The sequence below is a fragment of the Crocodylus porosus genome, unplaced genomic scaffold (genome assembly GCF_001723895.1).
Source record: "Crocodylus porosus isolate Cpor-Errol unplaced genomic scaffold, CroPor_comp1, whole genome shotgun sequence".
NCBI classification, from domain to species: domain Eukaryota; kingdom Metazoa; phylum Chordata; order Crocodylia; family Crocodylidae; genus Crocodylus; species Crocodylus porosus.
In genome coordinates, this window is record NW_017728906.1 from 108,454,940 (window position 1) to 108,476,662 (window position 21,723).

A 21,723-nucleotide genomic window follows, 5' to 3' on the forward strand; every position below is an offset into this window, starting at 1 on the left:
AGTACAAGGGGAGAATGACGTCCCGGGATTTGCTTGAGAAGCATCTATGGATGCAAGCCAGGTTTTTAGTCACTTTACTAGCCACAGCATCACATTGAAGACTCATGTTCATCATGTTCAATGATGACCCCTAAGTCTCTTTCTTCCATAGTGCTAGTCAGTGTAGCACTGCCGAGCCTATAAGGATGCTGCAGGTTTTTCCTCCCAAGGTGGAGAACCTTACATTTTTCGGTGTTAAACATCATCAGATTCTCGTCCACCCATTTGTTTAGCCTGTCCAGGTCAGCCTGGATCGCCCTCCTGTCTTCAGGTGTGGATGCTCTACCACAAAGTTTGGTGTCATCGGTGAACTTGGCCAGTCCACTTCTGACTCCAATGTCCACATCATTAATGAAGGTGTGGAACAATATGGGTCCAAGGACAGAGCCTTGGGGGACCCCACTGGTCACAGGGCACCATGACGATTGACTTCTGTCAATTACCACCCTCTGGGTCCAACCACAGAGCCAATTTCCCAGCCAGAGGATTGTGGTGGACTGAAGGTCACAATTGGCCAGTTTCACCAAGAGGTGATCATGGGATACCAGATTGAAGGTTGTTTTGAAGTCAAGAGATATGACATCAATCTCTTCTCCCTTTTCCAGGTGATAGGTCTCCTGGTCGTAAAAGGAAATGAGATTGGTCAAGCAAGACCTACCCGCAACAAACCCGTGCTGGCTGTCCCTCAGGATGTTGGCGTCGGCCAGTCCATTAAGAATGGCCTTTTTAATAAACTTTTCTAATACCTTCCTCGGGATAGAGGTCAGGCTGATGGGCCTGTAGTTTGCTGGACCCACTTTCCTCCCTTTCTTGAAGACAGGCACCACATTGGGCTTTTTCCAGTCTTTGACCACTACACCAGAGTGCCAGGAGTTCTCAAAGATCCATGCTAGAGGCTGGGCTATGATGCTCGCCAGCTCCTTGAGTACCCTGGGGTATAGATTGTCAGGGCCAGCTGACTTGAAGGTATCCACCCTCAAGGTGTTTCTTCATGAGGTCAGCATTGATAGAGGGCAGGGGATCTCCCTCACCCAGACCTCCCTGTCACTTAGTGGGCATGGGCATCCCATGGGACTGATGAAAGACCGATGCAAAGTACCCATTGAATAGGTTGGCTTTTTCCTGGATGTCAGTTGTCAGTTATCCCACCTGGTTTAGCAGGGGTCTTGCCCTTGATTTTTCTCTGGCTCCCCACGTATCTGAAAAAGGCCTTTCTATTGCCCTTGATACTCGAGTCTAGTTGGAGTTCAGTTGCAGCCTTGGCTTTCCTGGTTTGCTCCTTGCAGGACTGGACAAGTGCAGGATATTGCTCCTTGGAGATGAATCCCATCCTCCATCTTTTGTAGGCCTTTCTTTTTAGCCTCAGGAGGTCTGCTAAAACCCTGGAGAGGCAGGGAGCTGCTGTGCCCTCTTGCTGCCTTTCCTCTGAGATGGAATATAATTAGCTTGTGCACTGAGGATTGCTCCCTTGAGGAGCAACCACTCTTCCTGAACTTCCCTCCCCCTGGGTTTGTGGTCCCTTAGGGCCTCACTGACAAGCCTCCTGAGCTTGTCAAAGTCAGCTTTTCTGAAGTCAAGGACTTCTGTGTTGCTGACTGACTTGCTAGCTTTACGGAGGATGAAGATGATCAGCTTGTGGTCACTGTCACCCAGCTTCCCATCAATTACTAGGTTGCTGATTAGGTCATCCCCAGTTGCCAGTACCAGGTTGAGCATCGCTTTACCTCTCATTGGCCTGAAGACTTCTTGAGTCAGGTAGAGGTCATCCACGCATGATAGGAAGCTTTGCGACTGCTTGGATTTTGCTGATTGATCCTCTCATGAGACGTCCGGGTAGTTGAAGTCACCTATGACAACCATGGTCCTGGCACATGAGGCCTCAGCCAGTTCCCAGGCAAACTTCTGGTCAAGTTCTTGACTTTGGGTGGGAGGTCTGTAGTAGACTCCCACTGTTTTGTCCCCTGTGCCAGTTCCCCACAGATTTTAACCCAGAGGGTCTCCAGTCGTCCACCCTGGTTGCCAACATCAGCTTGCAGGGATGCATAGCTTTCCTTAACATAGAGAGCTACACCCCCACCCCTTTTATCTACTGTCTCTCCTGTACAAGGTATAGCTGTCTATACCCATGGGCCAGTAATGAGTGGAGTCCCACCAGGTCTGCGTTATCCCTATGACATTGTAGTTATTTGTGTTAAGCAGGAGGATGAGTTCCTCCTGCTTATTCCCCAAGCTCCTGGCATTTGTGTACAGGCTGGCAAGTGTCCCCTTGGGGGCTCTTGCCTTGCCCACAAAATGCTCTGGTCTTATAACAGAGCTCTCCCAAAATGGCCATTCTCTGAAACGGACACTCTCATTAGTGACCTGGCAGCTCCCTACTACTGCCCTTAAAGTGACAGACACCCTAAAGGGTGTTGTGTCACAACCTCCCTCTTTTTTTTGTAACTTCTTTTTATTTTATCCTTCAGTGGCTGACTTCCTTCATTTCACCACCCTACCCCCACCCTTATTTCCTGTCCACTTCCCATTTCATTATCCACCCCCATCCCATTTACTGTCTGCCCTCCAGATTCCTGTTACCGCTCCCCCTCCACCACCCATCTCTCACCCTTCCCTGCTGAGCGCAGTGATAGAAGCCTGCCCTGGCTCACCAGCCCTCTAGTGGCAACTCACAGCTGTAGCTCCTTTTCAGGACCCTGCTTACCAGCCCTCTAGTGACAAGTCACAGTTGTATAGGTGTGGGGGGAGGTGGTCCAAGAAGGTTTTTAGCCTTAAGGTGCAACTGCTCCAAACTTGAGCCCTAATACCAGTAAGCATTTGAGAAGCCGAAAGTGCAGCCATGTAACAAGGCCCTTAGTTAGGTCAGGTCATTTGGGTCATATTTCATTTTTCATAATTCTTTTTCTCTTCTTTAGTTATTTATCCTTGTTGATGTTTCATTTAAGAATAAAAATATTAAGACCCAAAGTAAAATTCTGTTCTCATTGGACTCAATGGCAGAACTCCTATACATTTTGAAGAGACCCAACATTTATTTGTTTGTTTGTTTTTGTCCTGCATGCTTTTTCAGTATTTTTTTAAACATTGCTATAATGCATTCAAGTTTCAGATGAAGCTTATTGAGATAAATAAAGAAGCTCCCACTAACTTCAGTCACTTTTGGTTGGGGCCCTCCACTGCTAACTAATCTTCTGAAGATGTTCTTGACCATTCACTTTGCCTACTGCTGTGATGAGATAACTGACATTTCACTATTTTCTTTGTATAGTGTATTTATAATTGTGATTTTATGTACATATATTGTGGAATTCATTGGTATATTTTTACATTATTTTTTCTGGCATATAAGTATTTGATCAACAGGTTTGCATTTAAATATGTTACAGTTGTTCACGTGTAGGGTACAGTGAAGTTGCTGAAGTTGTTATATCTATATGATATAGATATTACCAGAGACAGAATTGTGTATACCACAACTCAGTTTAATTTATAGAAATTTTTAGATACTGGAATTTTCAGAATATGGATACTCCATAAATGATAACATCCATGAGTACATGGGATAGAGTTTTTCATAGCAGGCATTATTAAAATGATTGCATATTTTTGCTTAAGGAAAAAACATTTAGAAATTCAGAGCTGATAGTAATGTAGATTTTTTTTCTTTTAAGATCTTGGGCCCTTTAGATGAAAATGAATTCTATACAGAAGATTTCCAGTTGTTGGAAAAAATAACATTTAGTACCTCAGGAGAGAAGATTAAAGCCATTCTCAAGGAGATGAAGATCAGCAATAAGCGGTAAAGCAGTTGGGGCCTTTATTTATGGGGTATTTATTGTCCACATGGACAAGACTGATTTGAGTTTATCATCTCTAATTTGTTATTTCACTTTCTGGTAGACTATATGTAGGTCTGTCTTCTTTGAGTACTTGTCTGCTGTTAGTAAACGTATTCTCCATGAACTTGCTTTGTATTCTTTTGGATAGTAGTATATTTTGAGGCCATACCTAGGGCATGATTTCCTCTAGATTTCTACGTAAAGGAACACAGGATAGGGTGACCTCAGTTGTCCCTTTGAGCTGGAAGTTAGGTCATGTCCAAACTTCTCCTTCAGTGTACGACCCTCTTTTCTTATGTAAATATTATTAGTTACATTAGTACAAGTTTTAAATTGTTCTCATAGGCACCTCCAGTTAGACTTTGTAATCCCTAAAACATGGGTGTTTTGCCCTAGGAGCGTGATCCAGATGGACACAATCACGTAGAATCCCTATACAGTGAATGGAGAGAACTGGTTGCCTCCAGCAGCCAGGATGCCACAGCATTTTGGGGTGCCTTAAAATACTTTTAAGAGTGCCACAGGATGTTGTGCAACATGGGGTGCTTGCAGACGTTAAAAAAAACCCCACAAAATGATTCTTTAAACTCCATATGCTCCTGCACCAAGCCCAGCACATGCCCAGAAGAGACAGTGCGTTAGCTGGATCCAGCTTGCCAAACATCTGTATGAATGGGGTACTTTAGTGGGGATTTTTTGGTGTTTTTATGTAATAGCTGATTGAATCGGCTGTTAGATAATAGTACCAAAAAACCCTGCTGAAGCACCCAATCTATACAGATGCTGTGGAGCCAGGTTGAAGTAATGTGCTGCTTCTTTCAGTAGAGCATATTTTTTCCAACTTTTGCAAGCAGCCATGATTCACAAGATAAACCCAGAGTTTTCAAATAGGAATCCATAGTGTTAAAAACAATATGACCCGTTGTGATCTTTCTAAGTACTTTACAACAGGAAAATGTCTCTATTATTTTTCTATAGTTAAAACATGAATGACAACTAGAAGCTTACATTTTCTAAGGGGTACCTTATGTTTAAAAATGTTGATCTAGAGCCCAAGATACCAGGAGGTAACCAGTAGGAAATAGCAGGCACAGGGTTATGTCTGAACTCCTGACCATTTTCAGAAATCACTCCTGAACTTTGTTTTGACTCACTCCTGGACTTGAAGTACCTCAGTTGCCTCAAGATCCAGAGACATATGCAAAAGACACATCAAAGCTGAACTGACACCCTTGAGTTCAATGTCAAAGCTGCTCTGAGTTGAATACACAGCTTAGATTGTAGCAGTGCTTGTATACACCTTTTTGCACAACAGTGGCTTAGAGCACTTGATCAGGTTGTTGAAGATCTAGGCTATAGACACTCGTCAGCCTGAGGAAACTGAAACCCTATCTCCCATTTCTGAAGAGAGTGCCCTAATAGCTATTTTATAGAATAGACAAACTATGATTTTGTAGTCCAATCTAATGGTTATCTCTTCAGAGATTCTGATCCCTGTTGTCAGCCAAGTTTAGTTTTGTTTTTTAAGTCAGTATATGGCTACAGAGTTGTGCTCACTCTTGCTCCTTCTGGCACCAGGAAGCTTTCGCTGTTGGCTCCCTCCTGGCCCAGTTCAATAGGATAAGTGAAGGCTATTTCCAGGCAGGTTATTCTCTAAAATGGTTGGTTGAGCCTTTTGTTGACAAGTGGGAGCTGTTCATTTGGTCTTGCACAGAGCTCTCCCCATTCCTGAGTTTAGTGCTTCTAATCATTAGGTTATTTGGCAAAAGATGATTCCCACCGTCCATACCACCACTATCCATGTTCTCAACTTAAAGTGTCCATGCAGGCTCTCTGGGTTTCATACATTAAGCGGATTTTAGGTTACTCTCAACCATAATCTGGATCACAACAGAATTTTGACAGAAATCAGGCAAGTATGTACTCAAATGGGATTGCTTCTAAATGTTCAGAAGTTAAAGTGTAGGTGCTTATGGAACTTTTCAGATCAAAATGAAGGCTGATACTTATTCGAAGTACTTAAATGCTATGTGGCTTAAATCCTAGAGCAGGATTGATCTAGATAGCTTTCTGTGACTTAGGCACCTTCATTCTGTGCAAGTCCCCTTCTGATGTCTAAGCTTATAACCTACTTCTGCACATAAATACAGACACATGACAGACTTCAGCTTTGCATGCAAAAAATCTGTATATTTATCAACATTTAGATGTGAGTATGCATATTCTAACTGGAGGCTTGTCATCATTAGTCTTATAGGCTGACTACAGGCAATCAAAAAGCCCAAGGCTGAATTGATTCAGTCTTTGTAAGTTAGGCTATTACGATGGACAATATCACAATGATGTGTTATAATGAGGGATCCTGGTTTTGTCTGATTAAAAAAAAATCCCCAATTTTCAGATTTAAAAAAGTAACCAAAATCCACATTTTCCCATGATTAAAATATCTATATCTAGAAATGTCTGTTCTCTTATCTTCTTTTTGTTTCTTTTTGCATGGATGCATCTGTGGATGAGCCACTCCAAAATGATCAGACATGAAGTCTCAATCCCCCTAGCCAATCAATGGCAGTGAATGTTATTTACTACCCCTTGAGGGAAGCAAAATTGAAAAGAAAAAGGGCTATCACCACAGGTGTGACTCTAATGATCACTAGCCAAATAGATTCTGCTGTAAATGTGTGTGCTCTGTAGTCAAATGTTTTTTATCCTTCAGTTTTCACGAGCTAGATGGCCTAAGGGGACATGAGTAGACAGAATATTCCGAAAAGCCAGCCAGTGTCAATCTGAATTTGGGACTGGAAGGAATCTTGTTACAATCTGCCTCTGTCAAAGCAGATTTATTTCTAAACTATGCAATCTGTATAAGTAGAAAATTCAGGAAGCATGCAAAGGAATAAAAATGTGTGTGAATGCTTGCTGGAAGGAGAGACAGAATTAAGTGATAGTGGAATAGGAAGAGAGAAGGCTTTCAGGTTGTGGCAGTGAGAAAAGAATTACAGGGAAGGAAATAAATCGAGGTAGATAGTAGAGAACGGGCTGGGATTAGAAGTTGAAGTCCCTGGGATGTGTAAACTGCAGGGTGAGTTGGGGAGGGGGAGGTTAGTGATACAAAGGTCACCCTCACATTCTGCTTCCTCTCTAGGGTTGTTTAAGATCCTATATGTGTACTGGGGTATTGGTATTAGTCATGATTGAAACCTTTTCCCCACCCACTTTGTGTGAGCCTGGGTTTTCAGGGCTCATTCTTTGGGAATATTTCAGCCTTTTTTTCCTCAATAAATGTTTTAGGAGCTGTGAGGGGAGAACAGGGCTTGACCCTGAAAGTGTATTTGAGGCCTCTGTCTGCCCTTTATATTTGATCCAGAAAGTGGTTCCCACCAACCCTCTGGATGTCTTAGCCCTTCTCCATTCTCCTCTCTATGGAAACTGGGATCAAGACTTAGGCCTTTCCACTCAAGGGAACTGACTGTATTGTCCTGTTATTTGTATGTGTGCATGGATCTGACAAAACTTTTGTCCCTCTAATGGTGTTTGATTCCCTACTCCCCTATATTAGTTGAATCATAATTGAAGAAATACTGTCATTCTGAGGGGGGTCAGAGCTTCTTTGGCCATCTTTGTGACCTGACAGTTGTGGAAGCTCTGGGTTGTTGAGGTCCTCTCATCCTCCCTCCTTGTCTCGTGTGAATCACCATTGGAAAAGTCCTTGCCACCCTGGAAGGGATGAATGCTGAAACACTTTATCTGCCCCCATATGAGCCAACCCTACTTTGTGCAAAGATCTGAGAACAGACACAAGTACACAGTACTGAGATTGGTTCAAGGAACTGTTTGATCTATAATAGAGGTTTTTAGGAACACCAGGTAAACTAAAAAGGAGAGAGATGCAAAGTCCTTTGGAATGAATGGAGCAGTGTCCGTACCTTCACAGCTATTGCTTTGTCACTCTTCATTTTCATAGGTTGTCCTATTCAGCGGAGACCATCCTATTGAAATAAATGGGCCATTATAAAATACTCTGAGAACTCCTTTCTGCTTAAAAGTAGACCCTTCTAAGCTCTCTAAAATCCATGTTCACCTCGGGCATGTGTATGTCAAGGCAGTGTACACAGTTAGTGCCTGGAGTTAAAAAAGAAGAAATTTAATTTAAAAACTCCATAAGTAGTGTAGAATTAATGCTGCCCAGTAATAATTTGTGTTGTTGTAGAACAGAGTTCACTAAAACTCAAACATTTTAGAACTGGAAAATACAGTTAGAGAAGCAAAGGAGAAGCAAATACACACAACTTTAACTACTTTATTTGAATGATGCTCTAATACTCTTTAACACACATATCGCCTTTGAACAGTACTGAACAAGAAGTAAGGTTACATTGGTGGGTACCTTTGCTCTTTACTTCTAATTTTACTTTTTTCTGTTTATTCTTAATTTTCTAGTTTTCAGAGGTTAGGTTTTTGCTGAACTTGATGTCAGAGCAATCATAATGAAGATTTTTTTTAATTGAATCAGGACAGAAATCATTTACTTTTCTTCAGAGATATATCAGATAGTGTTTGTCTACTTGATTTTTCCAAAAGAAGTTCACTTACAATAGGTGCCAATGTAATATATTTTTCTACAAACTTTAAAAAAGTCATCCTGTAAGGGGCACAGTTAATGAGGGCATGTTTCTACAGAGTCTTTTCTTACTTACTTTAGATGATACATCTTATGCAATACATGAAGTAAAGGTTCCAAATAAAATTATTAATAATGAGACAGTGAACTTTAAGTTTGAAAGCTCTGTTCATCCAGGGAATCTGGATGGTGAAATTTTGTTGATAAACTAAAAGTCACTGTCTTTAAGGGGGCTACTTCAGAACTGCCTTTGGGAAAGCCTCAAAAAAATAATCTATGTTACTGCTAACTATATTCAGCAAGCAGGTCAGAAGAAACCCAGATTGTTCTGAGGCATACTCACATGAATTGAGTCCATCTATCAAGGCTGAAGAAACTGCAAAGTTAAATCACAAAAAGAATGCATGAGATGGAACATTGAAGGAACTGAAGAAAGCAGGGAGTGCTGTTCTACAAAGCTCAAGGCACTGTGCCAGTGATTATTGGCTGCGACTGGGGAGAAATACAATCCACAATTGACACTGGAAGCATCAGCAACATGTAGGATGGAATCAAGAAGGCAACAGGCCTAAATGCAAAGTCATCAGTTCCATTAAAGACAACATCAGGAGGAGTCATAACAGACCGAAAGCAATAGATGCAAAGATGGAACATCATCTTTAACTCTATTCAAGAGAAAGTGACTTTACTGACAGCTCTTAATTTTATTGAAAGTCTGTCTGTTCTCAAAGAGCTTGATGATATTCCAGCTGTTGAGGACCTAAGTAAGGCCATAGAAAATCTAGCGATTGGTAAGGGAAAAGACAGTATTCCTGCATAAATGATCAAGTGTGGGAAACCTGTGCTTACGTTCTTACAGGGACAGTGCCACAAGATATGCAATATGCCAGTATAGTTACTCTGTACAAACATAAAGGCTACTGCAGTGATTGTAACAACTATCATGGCATTTCACTACTAAACAGTGCTGTAAAGATCCTTGCTTGGGTGCTACTTAAAAGACTTCAGAACTTTGCTGACTATGTTTACCCATACAATGCAGCTTCAGAGCTAGTAGATCCATCATAGATATTATCTTCTCATTTTGACAATTCTGAGAAAAATATAGGGAACAAAGGGGAGACCCCTCTGTATTACTTTCATTGATCTGACTAAAGCCTTTGACCTTGTCAAAAGAAAAGGCCGCTTCACATTATTGGGAAAGGTTGGCTGTCTACCAGAACTCCTCAGCATAATCTGTTCTTTCCATGATAGAAGTCAGGGAACAGTCAGCTATGATGGATCAATGTCTGAGGCTTTTGAGATCGGAAGCAGGGTCAAGCAGGGTTGTGTCCTTTCCCTGACTGTTCAGGATTTTCTTTTCTCTCCCTTTAATGCATGCTTTAGGGACCTCCACTAAAAGAATTTATCTACATACACACTCAGATAAAAAATGATTTATCCTTGCACACCTTAAAGTGGAGACTAATGTGTATATAGTTTTGATTTGTGAGCTGATGTTTGCTAATAACACTACACTGTTATCGGAGGGAGTTCAATCACAGAGATCAATATGCAAAGTCACATCAGTTGCTTTTGTTGTGCCTGTCAAGAGTTTGGTCTTACAATCAGCATCATGAAGACCAGTGTTATGGGCCAGAACACGGGTTTACCACCAGCAGTCATCATAGCAGAAAGCATAATGGATGTTGTAACTATTTTGGCTCCATTGCTACTAACAACCTGTCACTTGAGGCTGAATTGAACACCTGTATTGGCAAAGCACCAGGTATCATGAGCAAACAAGTGTGGAACAGTAGCAAACTGACTGTTAAGACCAAGGCTAAAATATATTATGCTTGCGTCATCAACACCCTTTTGTATGGCAATGATTCCTGAACCACATAGTTTATTCAAAAAAGCACCTCAGTAGTTTTTACTGACATTGCCTTTGCCACATTCTAAGAATTTCCTGGCAAGACAAAGTTGCCTACACTAAGGGTTTGGAACATGCCAGCATTCTGAGCATCCATTCTCTTCTTAGTCCATGCTAACTTCAATGGTTTGGTCACCTGCAGATAACGGATGATGGCTGTATACCCAAGAATCTCTTGCATGGACAACACATGGGCTTTCTTTATTTCTGGTTCAAAGATGCTTGCAAGATAAATTTGAAGGCAATGAACATCAAGCCAAATGACTGGGAGAAGATTGCTGAGGATCAGAGTGTTTGGAAGCAGTTTATTAAGCATGTAATGAAGGCTTTTGAGGAAAGAAGAGCCTAACGTGCAAAGGAAAGAAGCCTCAGAAAGAACCCTGCACCTGATCCACATTCAGGATCATTTGATACAAACTTCATAAGCAATAAATGCAGAAGGCACTGTCACTCAAGAATTGAGTTCTACAGGCACACCTGCAGCTGTTTAGTGAGTTCATGCCTCATTTGGCATAATTCTATTGTTTGCAAGACAGACAGGTGCCTGCTAATGTCTGAAGGACAGTGTTTACTCAAGACAGAACCAAAAAGTTGGGGCAGAAACCGTTTGAATGGAAATGATGGTACTTGATATAAATAATATGGATCTATAAATTGATTTTATGTGCTGATTTCTACTTATGTGCCTTGAGACTCACTCCTTTTCAGGTTCAGAAGACCTTTTTGAAATAGACAGTCAGTTTAATATCCTTCTAATTTGCATGGATCCACTTTGAAGAGCTTCTTTTTATCTGGATCCTTTACCTAAGGATCTTAGGTGCTACTATTACTGCTGCTATTATTAATATTAATAATAATAGCAATAGTAATAACAACAGTAATAATAAACCTAATCAAACATGTTATACTTTAGAAATACAGTAATTATTTGGTATGATGTCGGAACAAAAGGAGAAAATGTCAGATCTACTATGCTAATGTAGCACAAAGTCCCTGGCATTTATAGAAAAGGAGTCTTTATTTCCACAGAGAGAGCTCCCAATTAAGCCCAAATAGACTGCTGAAGACTATGCACTTTAGGTTTAACAGATGAAAATAAGTTCTCCATGTCTGACCAGCTTCTAATATAAATGTCCAGTCTATATAAAAAGGATACAGGAAAATTATATTTTTCTTACTACAAATTTGGGATGCCAGGAGTATTCCAGTTTTCTGTGTCTATGTATTGCTGACATTGTTTGTGGGGACTAACAGAGTTATAAGGAGAACTACTAAAAAAGCAAAAGCAAGGAAATACAAAAGAGGTCTGATTAGGCGAAGAAATTAATGTTGAGAAGCAGAAGGAACCTGATTCAATCGCCTTAAATGTTCTCTGTATATTTTATAAATGACACCAGAGAATTAATGATACAGAAATAAAGGAATTAAAGAATCTGAGGAACCTCAAGGAGTAAGGAAGTTTAAGTGAAAAGACAGACTATTCCTAACTGAGGCTATGGACATGTTACATTTGTGGTGCTATATAAGCTGCTACAGCTCTACAAAGAGTTAATGTGCATTTGTAACTCTACAAAGATGGCAGATCTACCTGTTTCAGACAGGAACTTATTTACCAGTGCTACAGGTTGTAGAACCTTATGTAACTAGTGGACAGTTGCATTGTAGCAATTAAGGGGGTCTGTTGGTTGCCTAGCCTCCCATAGCGCTCTGTTCTTCCTCCCTCCTCCAAAACTAGCAGGGAGCAGAGCTGTAGCTCTGATCTCTGTGATGGCTATCACAGAGCTGCTGCTGGCCCAAGTGACCAGCAATTCTGTTGGGTGACTCTGCTGCTGCCACCACCTGAAACATCTGAAAGATGACCTTGCCACATAGTGGTGCCACTGGAATAGCAGAGGGATGCCTCTGCACTGTGGGAGAAGCAGTCGGTGATCCTTCTGGTTGGTGGCAGTGATGCAGTGCCAAGAACTAGTGTGCCAATGGTGGTGGTAGCATCAGCAGGAACAGTTTTTGCTTCAGGAGCAGTCTTGTTTAGACCGCCATCATAGAGGACATTCTGGTTTTCTGCTACTCTATCCTCTATTGATACGAAACCCAATGCCTTTATGTCCTCTATTTTTCTCTTCAAGAGAAAATCAGGGGATTCCTCAAGAGAAAAATAGAGGACATAAAGGCATTGGATTTTGTATCAGTAGAGGACAGAGAACAACTGGACTGTCCTTTATAATGGCCACCCTAAGTCTTGTACAGCCACTGCTCTGGGATCAGGACCAACCTGCCTTCTTCCCTGCTTAGAGCAACATACTCTCCTGCTGCGAACTGGTAAAGCCTGGCAAAGGCTATCAAACACAGCCCCCAACTGCCCGTGGGGATAGAGGGGGCAAGCAGAACAGTGCTTCTCACCCCTACTACCCCATGGGCAGTGGCGAATGGTGGGGACAATCGCCTGATACCCTCTGCTTCCCAGCTGCTGCTAGCTGATCACCAGGGATTTGGGTTTTCCATTTGCTGCAGAAATAAAATAAGGATTTTATCCTTTAAAGGAGAAAAATGCAAGAAACCCTGGGTTTCCCCATGTAGACTGGCAGAGTTCTAGCCTGCTTGGGGCTGAGGGGAGTGGAAGAAGGACTATCAGAGGCAGGGGGGTCACATGCCAGGGCAGTGCACAGTGCCTGGGGAGAAAATGTGTGGCTAAGGGGCCTGGCTGAGGAGCGGGACAGAGGCAAGCGCGGGTCATTGTGGGGGGGGGGCAGGCTCCCTGCCACTGCACACACTCCCAGGGAGGGGCTGAGCACCAGAAGCAATGCATTGGAAGGGTATGAGGGGCAGATGTCCTCCCCTGATTTTTCATCTCACAGTGGGACAAGCAGCTGCAGCCTGGCCTGACAGGCACTGGCCAGGAGCTGCCTCTGCACACCAGTGTGTGGGACCCGGCATAGGAAGGCAAAGCAGGGTGGCGAGAACTGTTTATGCTGCCACTGCAAGCCATGCACTAGCCATGTCATGATGGCTGCCAAGATGGGGTGCCCCCTGCCTGCTGTTGAATTTGGGGAGGACTTGTGCCCCCCCCCGATATAGCAGCATGCAGGGGGCACCTCACTGTGTTGGCATGGGGCTCATGGTGGTGGTGGCAGAAACAAGTCTTGCTGCCTCACTCTACCCTCCTGCACTGGGTCTCATCCACTGTGCCCTGTTGGAGGTACAGAAATTGCAGGGGGTGCACATGCCCCCCCCACACACCCGACACTTTTTCTCTGGCATTGTCTATGGTTGGGAACACCCCAACCTGCGCCATACAGCTGCCATCCCCTGCCCCACACACAAACTACCTGCTCTACACACTTGGAGGCAGGGGGGAGCATGTTGGGAGTGAGGGACACCAGCGAGGATGGGGGGGCCGTGGCTTGGGAGTCAGGGGCACTGGCATATCAAGGCTGCTCAGCAGCACAAAGCAGCAGGGGGGACAGCTGCAGCTAGACTCGTGTCTTGGTGAAGGAAGGGGGCAGGAGGAGCTCTGATTTTCCATGATAAAAAACCCAGTATCAAATATCAAAATATGTAGGTATTTAGAATTTTTTTATTATAATGATTGAGGCACTGATAGGCTTCCAAATTGCTTTAAAATTGTGTGTGTGTGTGTGTATGTGTGTGTGTGTGTGTATATATATGTAGGTATGTGTGTATATATATGAATGTGTGTGTGTGTGTGTATTATACACACGTAAGTATGTATATGTGTGTGTGTATATTAAAAGAAATGCCACTATATATAGTGGCATTTCATTTTAATCTTGAGAAGACATGGATTTGGGGGGTTTTACTCAGAGATTTTTGGATTTTTTAACAGTGAAAACCTGGATCCCTGCTGATCACTGACAGCTTGTTCCCTTTGCTGGCAGAGAAGAGGGCAGGCTGTCTGTAATTGGGCAGGCTGCTCACTGACAGGCTCCCTTGGGAACAGGTGGGGCAAAGGAGCAACCCCCTATTGCCCCTGGCTCAAGAGTGAACTTTTGAGATAACTGTAGCTCTCTGGCCCCTACAGGATTTCATTTCTGTGGGTACTTTGTAGCACTACAAATGAACATGTAGCCTGTGAGTTCCTCACTGGAGCTGTTGCAGTAAATCTCTTAACCAACAACAGCCAAAAGGAACTGAGGTTTTGAATATACGTGTATTGTGCCACTCATACAACTCAATTGAATTGTTTTACTTGCTCATATTTATTCCTATAGCCCTCCAGAAATCCTCCATAGCTTTAGTATTTCTTGTTTGGTCTCCAACTGGTTTGGAAATTCAAGACAATTTTGTAAAATTGTAGTAACATTAATACCTTTTTAGTATTTTATGTTATAGGAGGATACATTAGAATCAATGTTTTATTCCCTTTTGCTACAGAAAAACATATGTTGTTTGTTTTATTTTATTTAGTGCCAGTGATTTGATTATGAAAGTAGATGCCCTTCTCTCTTCATTGCCAAAAAGGGAGATGAGACAGGCTGTTCAGTTTCTCAAAGAGCATCACAGGTAAGTTTAGTCTGGATGGAGCAGAACCATGGGACAGATCTGACCCATTGAACATAAGTTTGACACATCTGCCATACATGATTTATGAAAGCATACATTTACCAGGGGCCTGCTGTAATTCATTTTCATAGCTTCAGATGCCTCTAATCAAAAACTTAGTATCTCCTGTTAACCTGATTTGTCAAGCAATAATCCTTGTCTAGCAGGGGAAAAGTTTATCCACCCCATTAGGCTTAATATTACTCAGTTGCTATTTTTACCACTGTAACAGGGAACCCTAGCCCTATTACTAAGAGGCAGAGCTGCCCCTTTAAGACCCAGGGCTACAAGAACACCAAGCACCAGGAGGGTAGGTGTTAATAGCCCAACCACCCAGGCCGGTCAGCTGACAGGAAGGGGATTGGCCTCTGGGCTCATATAAACCCCAGGGCTAAGGCTGGCAGGGGGAAGGTCTCTAGCAAGCAGCCAGGGAAAGAGAGCTCCTGCACAGCAGAAATACCCTGGAATGCTGTGGCTGCTGGCCAGACTGTTGCTGTGGTCAGTGAGGCTCCAGAAGTCTACAAGGTACCCAGAGCTGGGGGGGAGGTGTACACAAGGCTTGAGGAGCAGTTTGGGGTTTTTAAGGAGCCAGAGTGTGGCTTTATAGGACTTCTATTATGTTATAGCCCAGGGGCTCATATTTACATTATTGTTTGTCTGGTGGGCCGGGCTGAAGCTATTTGGGGAGGAGGCGGTCTCAGTGGCGCACACTACTGTGCAAAGCCCCAGCGCTAGGGGGGGCGCAGCAGTGGGGTGATTGGACCCCAGCGCCAGGAGGGTCATAGTGACAGGGTGATTGGGCCCCAGTGCCAAGTGAGGCACAGCGACAGGGTGATCGGGTCCAGCACTGGAGGGGGCACAGCGACAGGGGGCAATCAGACCCCAGCGCCAGGAGGCACAGCACCAGGTGGTGCAGAGACAGGGGGCAGACCCCAGTGCCAAGAGGCACAGCAATGGAGAGTGAGCTGACCCAACGCCCTAGGGCATAGGTTGACATTTATACCATCTGCGAGCCATGAGCCACCATGTAGGGGAGGTTTGGAGTGGTGGATAGTGACCCCTAGTGTTAAATAGGCAGCCTCCTGCCTGCGTAACATCATAATTATTGTTCCATCAAGGCATGACAAGCGAGATAGGTGGGTGGGTAGTCCAGAGACAGAGGGTCAGGCCTCTGTTAGACAGACGCAGGGATGGACCCCTGTCACAACCACTCTTAGAATTCTTTTAAGTTAAAGTTTTGTCACTGTTGACACTTGCAGCATATTATGGTTCTGGGTGGTACTAGAGGAAACTGAAGAAAAAGTAAGATCGAAAAGATTGCTTTGTTATCCTGCTTTTAGTTTACTTTGATTTTGCATGTCATTTGGTTCTGACGTATTGTTAAGGTACAATTTCATCTTCCATTTAGTACAGCATATATTTAATTGATAAATATTTATGGATAGACATAAGAACACTGCTAAATAGCAGCAAACAATAAATAATTAGACTGAGTCCCTGGGGAAAAAACATTGTTCCCTTATCTCATGCACAAAATCAAGGTTAATTTATTTAAGTTTTATTATGCCAATTTTAAATTTCAACCATTGGAATATTTTGTTTCTAGAGCTTTGAAATAAACAATGATATGTGTTTCATTGTTTATTTCTAAGCAACCTTAAAATTGTTTCATTGTTTAGCTTAGGACATAGCACAAAAGGTTTATTGTGGAAAAAAAGGGGAAAAGATGGTAATGAATATTTAGAACAAAATTAAAGGTTATATTGAAGAATTCTCAAAAGGTGGTGTAAAGCAGTTAAAATATGATAAATTAAAGCCTAAACTGTTTAGTTGTTATTTTTGAAAGTTTAACTTAGAATTTTTCACATCACTTATTAACGTTTTTTAACAGCATAGTAAAAATAGATCCTCAACAGAATGAACCATTCTATGATGTGGTTGCTATCGTTGATCCACTGACAAGAGAAGCACAGAAGATGGCACATTTATTGATTGTAAGACCATGTAGATTTCTTTATTTATATTTTAGTTGTATTTTAACTTATTTTCAACATTTTTTTTATTTCGATGTGAAATAGAATCTAGCATTATCTGATAGATTGTTTTAATTTAAACTTTCAAACACGTTCAGCGATACAGAAAGTGACTGTCTAATGAAAATATTTATTTATGACTTTGTATCACTATTTGAATAGTTGTTCTTTAAGTGGGCAGTGCTGCCCAAGAATATCTAAGAAAAATCTTCTACTGTGTGTAGCTTGATAATCGGGGATCCTAGTTTTCTCTGATTTAAAAAAAATCTTCAATTTTCAGTTTAAAAAAGTAACCCCAAATTACATTTTTCCATGAATATATTAGTGGTGTTTCATTTTAATTACGGAAAAAATGTGGATGTTGGGTTACTTTTTTAAAATGAAAATTGGGAATTTTTTTAAATCAGAGAAAACCAGGATCCCTGTTGATAATCCAGGGATAGAATAGTGTAGATATACAGCTGCTGAATTTATCTTCCTCCTTCATTAGTCACAAAATGTCTGTTCCTTACTTCAGACCCTGTATTGGCTCCCATATCAAATTTAAACTTCTCTATGTCTCCAGACTCGCTCCACCTGGGTTTTGATTCCTGCTGCATCCTGCTAGAAAAAAACTTGAAGCTGATTTCAAACCTAAATTTGTCTAGCTGCAACATTTCAGCCATGAGATCCTATTATAAATTTGTCAGCTATATTGAAGAACTCAAGATCAAAGTCTTTTTCCCTATCTAAATACTTACAGATTGTGATCAAGCCATCCCTTAACCTTCTTTTAGTTAAACTAAGGAAATGGGTTTTCACTATAAGATTTTCCAATCTTATCATCATTCTTATGGGTGTTCAGTGAATCACCTCCAGTTTATCAACACTCTTCATGAGCTATTAACCTCCAAACTGATTTTTGTTCCAGAAGAAGTTACACCATTACCAAATACAGAGGTAACATAATTCTGCTCCGACTAGATATCCCCCCCATTTTCAAGCCCATAAGAATTTCATTGTGCCATTTGGCCACGGCATTGCATTGGGAGTGCATTATCTAGAATTACCTTCAAGTCCTTTTATTAGTGTCACTGTTTCCCAGGAGCAAGTGCCCTGTCTAGCAAGTATGGACTACATTCTTTATTCCTAAATGCATGGCTTTTCTGTTAGGCATATGAAAATAATTGTTTGCTTGCAGGCAGCTGACCACACGCGATGGATTGTTCTGTATCAATGACACATCCTTTTAATTGTTTTTCACTCCCCTAATCTTTTGTGTTATCTGAATATTTTATCAGTGAAGATTTTATGTTTTTATGTAGGTCACTTATAAAAATGTTAAATAGGATAGGGTCATAAATTGGGCCCTACAGGAGGACAGTAGAAGTACAGCTGCTTGTTATGATTCTTTATTTATAGTTACATTTTGAGACTTGTCAAAATGCCACGTTTAATCCATGTGCGTGCAAGTGTGTGTGTCAATGTTGCATCTTCTGTGTTCTTAATTTAAACCTTGTGCGGCACTAAGTCACACGCCTTATAGACTTCTAAGGGTGAAATCCTATTTCATCTTTAATACGCTTAGTACTACTTGCAGAACTTTTACACATGCTTTGAGGGTGGGGGGGGAGCATTTCAATTGCAGTGGCTCCAAGAGTCACTCCAATTAAAGTGCTGCAGTGTCTCATGTATCAGCATCCTCAAGCTTCAAAATGCCGGTGGTGGCGCTTGAACTAAAGCTCATATGATGAGCTTTAGTTCAAACACTTCCACTGCCATTTTTAAGCATAGGGATGCTGATACACGAAATGCGGGAGGCTGCTGCAGCGCTGTAATTACCACACTCCAGCAGACTCGATTCATTGAGTCTTCCCTGATGCGCTGTAATTACAGCACTTTGGAGCAGCCTCTGCACTCGTGTACAGTCACCCTGTGTGTTCTCAGGTACTCAGGTAAATGCCTTTTTTATTACTTATGTGGAGTTTAAATCCTATTTCCACCTGCTTCCATTTGCACCTATCCCACTGTTTTCTATCCATTTTGTTCAATGAATATTGAACATAAGGTACAGAAAAGCCATTAGGGGCAAGAACCAGAACCAAGAGCATGACCCTTCTGAAGCAGAGTCCATCTCACTAAGCCACATTCCTTCTGGTTTCTTCATGTGCTGGCTATATATATCTTCCCCACTTGGCTTTCTGGTGGGGCTGAGCTCCAAGAGGAGGTTGTGGGGTATGCTGTGCAGTACTTAACTCATGGTATGGTAGTTATACTAATTGCCTGGGAAGTGGGAGTTGTAGGGCCTGTTCAAAACTTGTCTGAGTGATGGACTCTTATAATCTGGAGCTTCCACTCCCTGGACAAGTCCCATCACCACTAGGATTTGGGACTAAATGGTTGGAGGATCCTCCTGTTCTTTCTCTGCTGAATTGTCACTAGTTGTGTTTTTTTGCCAGTCACACGTTTGGTAACTGACAAATAGTTTACATGATTACCCAGACAGTCCTATCTTCCACGGAACATATATGGCCATAGTGAAGCGTCTTGTTCATGCTCAGAAGGGCAAGCATAGCTGTGGATGTATAACCTTTCTACTTATCAGACCATGTTGTCAAGCCAAGCACTTGTTAAGATTCTTTTTGCTTCTAGCATAGTTAAAAACACAGTCTTTAATTGTGCCTGCCATAGAGTTTTCCTCTGTCCTTTTGCTTTCCTTACAAATATTCTACTGTCTAGCCTTTTAACTTTTATTACTGTATTTACCCAAATCCAAGAGAACTTTGAATTTAAAATGATCACCAATAACTAGATTTTGTTCATGGCAAATTTATAAATGTGTTATAATCTATCATGCATAGAATCTCATTATTAGAGGGTCATCTTAAAGCCATACCCCTACTGCTGCAGTCGGGTAAGCTCTAACAGAAGAGTCAAGTGGCCAGATTCCTTCTCTTTGTTCTCTGCTACCTGTCCTCCCTACCACTTGCCCTGCTGCTGCCTGACTGCCAGTCCCCCTGGTGCCTTTATGCTCTGGTGCCTACCCCCCCGACCTATGATACTTGCCCCCACTGCCATTAGGCCCCCCTGGCACCAGCCCATGTTGTGCCAACATGTGTCACTGAGACTCATGTCCTGTAACTGTTTTTGCCATGCATTATAGGTGAATACTTAAAGGGTGGCCATCCAATCCTTTTAGTGTTATTCAGTGGTGTATGTATGACACCAATTTGTACCCCACTTTGTGCTCATTTTTTAGAGAGCAGATCCATAAACACTCAAGATCCTTTTCTTTTGAGTTGTCAGTAACTTGAAAAAATTTATTGATATAAAGTACCATTTCCCTTCCACTTGTGTCTATTCGATCCTTCTTACAGATGTTGTTAAAATGTAACATTCTAGTCATGCAAACTGTCATACCAGGTTTCAGTAAAATCAGCTGGTCACACTGGTGCTTGTAAATGAACACTTTTGATTTCTCTTGTTTATCACTCAGACTGGAATTTGTTTTCACCTTTGCTCTCACCATTTTTTCTTTAGTTTTGTTCTTGACATAATGGCTTTATGTTTTGAAGTGTGTGTGTGGCTTGAGAAAAACAAAGTGTGCACATTCACAATTTGTGGAACATTTTTGTAGCTGGTTCCTTGTTTTGTCACAACATTAATTCCTTGGCAGTATTACTATTTATGGCACAGATAACAGGTTAATCATGTCCTAAGTGTAACACCTGCCAGGGCCTGTGGAAATGAGTGAATAATAAATAGACAGTTAAGAAGAAATAGGCGGCTAGGCCAAAATTACTCAAATTTCTGTGGAATGAAGAGATTAACATAATCAATCCATCATTGACAGTAACAGCACAATTATTGGAATGTTTGCTAGATTACTATTGCAGAAAATATTGATGAAAAGAGCTATGTAAGAACTAAATGATATTGTTTCTTAATGTTTTATCATAGAGATGAACACAGCAATTATTTTAAACCATTTTTTTATGACTTGAAAAATCACACTAAAGTATAGAATACTCAAGATACCCTTTGATAAAAGTTTTTGGGGCAGGTAAAATATTTTTGCCTACATAAATTAAAAAATCACTTACTGCAGATAACCTTAAATTTCTTTTAAAAAATTCTTGAACGTTCTAATGAATTGGTACTCAAGCTTGATGCACAGTGAAAACATTTGCCAAGAAGGTGATTTCTCCTTATTTTCAAGGCCAAAGAAGCTTGATAGATAGCAAAACTAACTTTCCTTAATATAGAAAAATGTTGTTTTTCTACTAGGTATTGAGAGACATTGTCAACATGAAACTGAAGCTTTTTATGAATTGTAGATCTAAACTGTCAGAAGTACCTTTGAAGAGGTGAGTAATATCCTATAGCTGTTTTTAGATACATTATGTAATATGACTTGTACAAGAAGAAATTGCAAATAATACAATCTCTTTAAAAGAAAATCAGTCAAAAACATGTTTTTTATATAGACCTGATTGCTGTTGCTGGACTAATTGTGGACCTGAGAGATGGGATTGTTAATTTAATTTGAATGCTACTGAAGCAGTCACTAACCAAAAAAGTTAAAGATTAACTAATTAAATTTGTTTAAGATTGTTACCACTAACAAAATCCCAAATTACAACAGATATATTTACATTTAAAAACTTTGATGAATTACAATATTGTTCATGATTATTCTTTCAACAGCTAATGTCAAAACACCTGGAAAAGTTTAGGAAG

General features: G+C 41.4%; 1 protein-coding gene across 1 annotated transcript in view; it reads left to right on the forward strand.

Annotated features, from left to right (window-relative positions):
• The window catches only part of UGGT2 (UDP-glucose glycoprotein glucosyltransferase 2), a 227,763-nt gene that overhangs the window by 151,392 nt on the left and 54,648 nt on the right, over positions 1-21,723 (forward strand). Inside the window, exons 23-26 of the mRNA XM_019528498.1 lie at positions 3,708-3,835; positions 14,837-14,932; positions 16,863-16,965; positions 21,271-21,350. Of these exons, the coding sequence (XP_019384043.1) occupies positions 3,708-3,835; positions 14,837-14,932; positions 16,863-16,965; positions 21,271-21,350 (407 nt within the window). The remainder of the gene's footprint in view (positions 1-3,707; positions 3,836-14,836; positions 14,933-16,862; positions 16,966-21,270; positions 21,351-21,723) is intronic.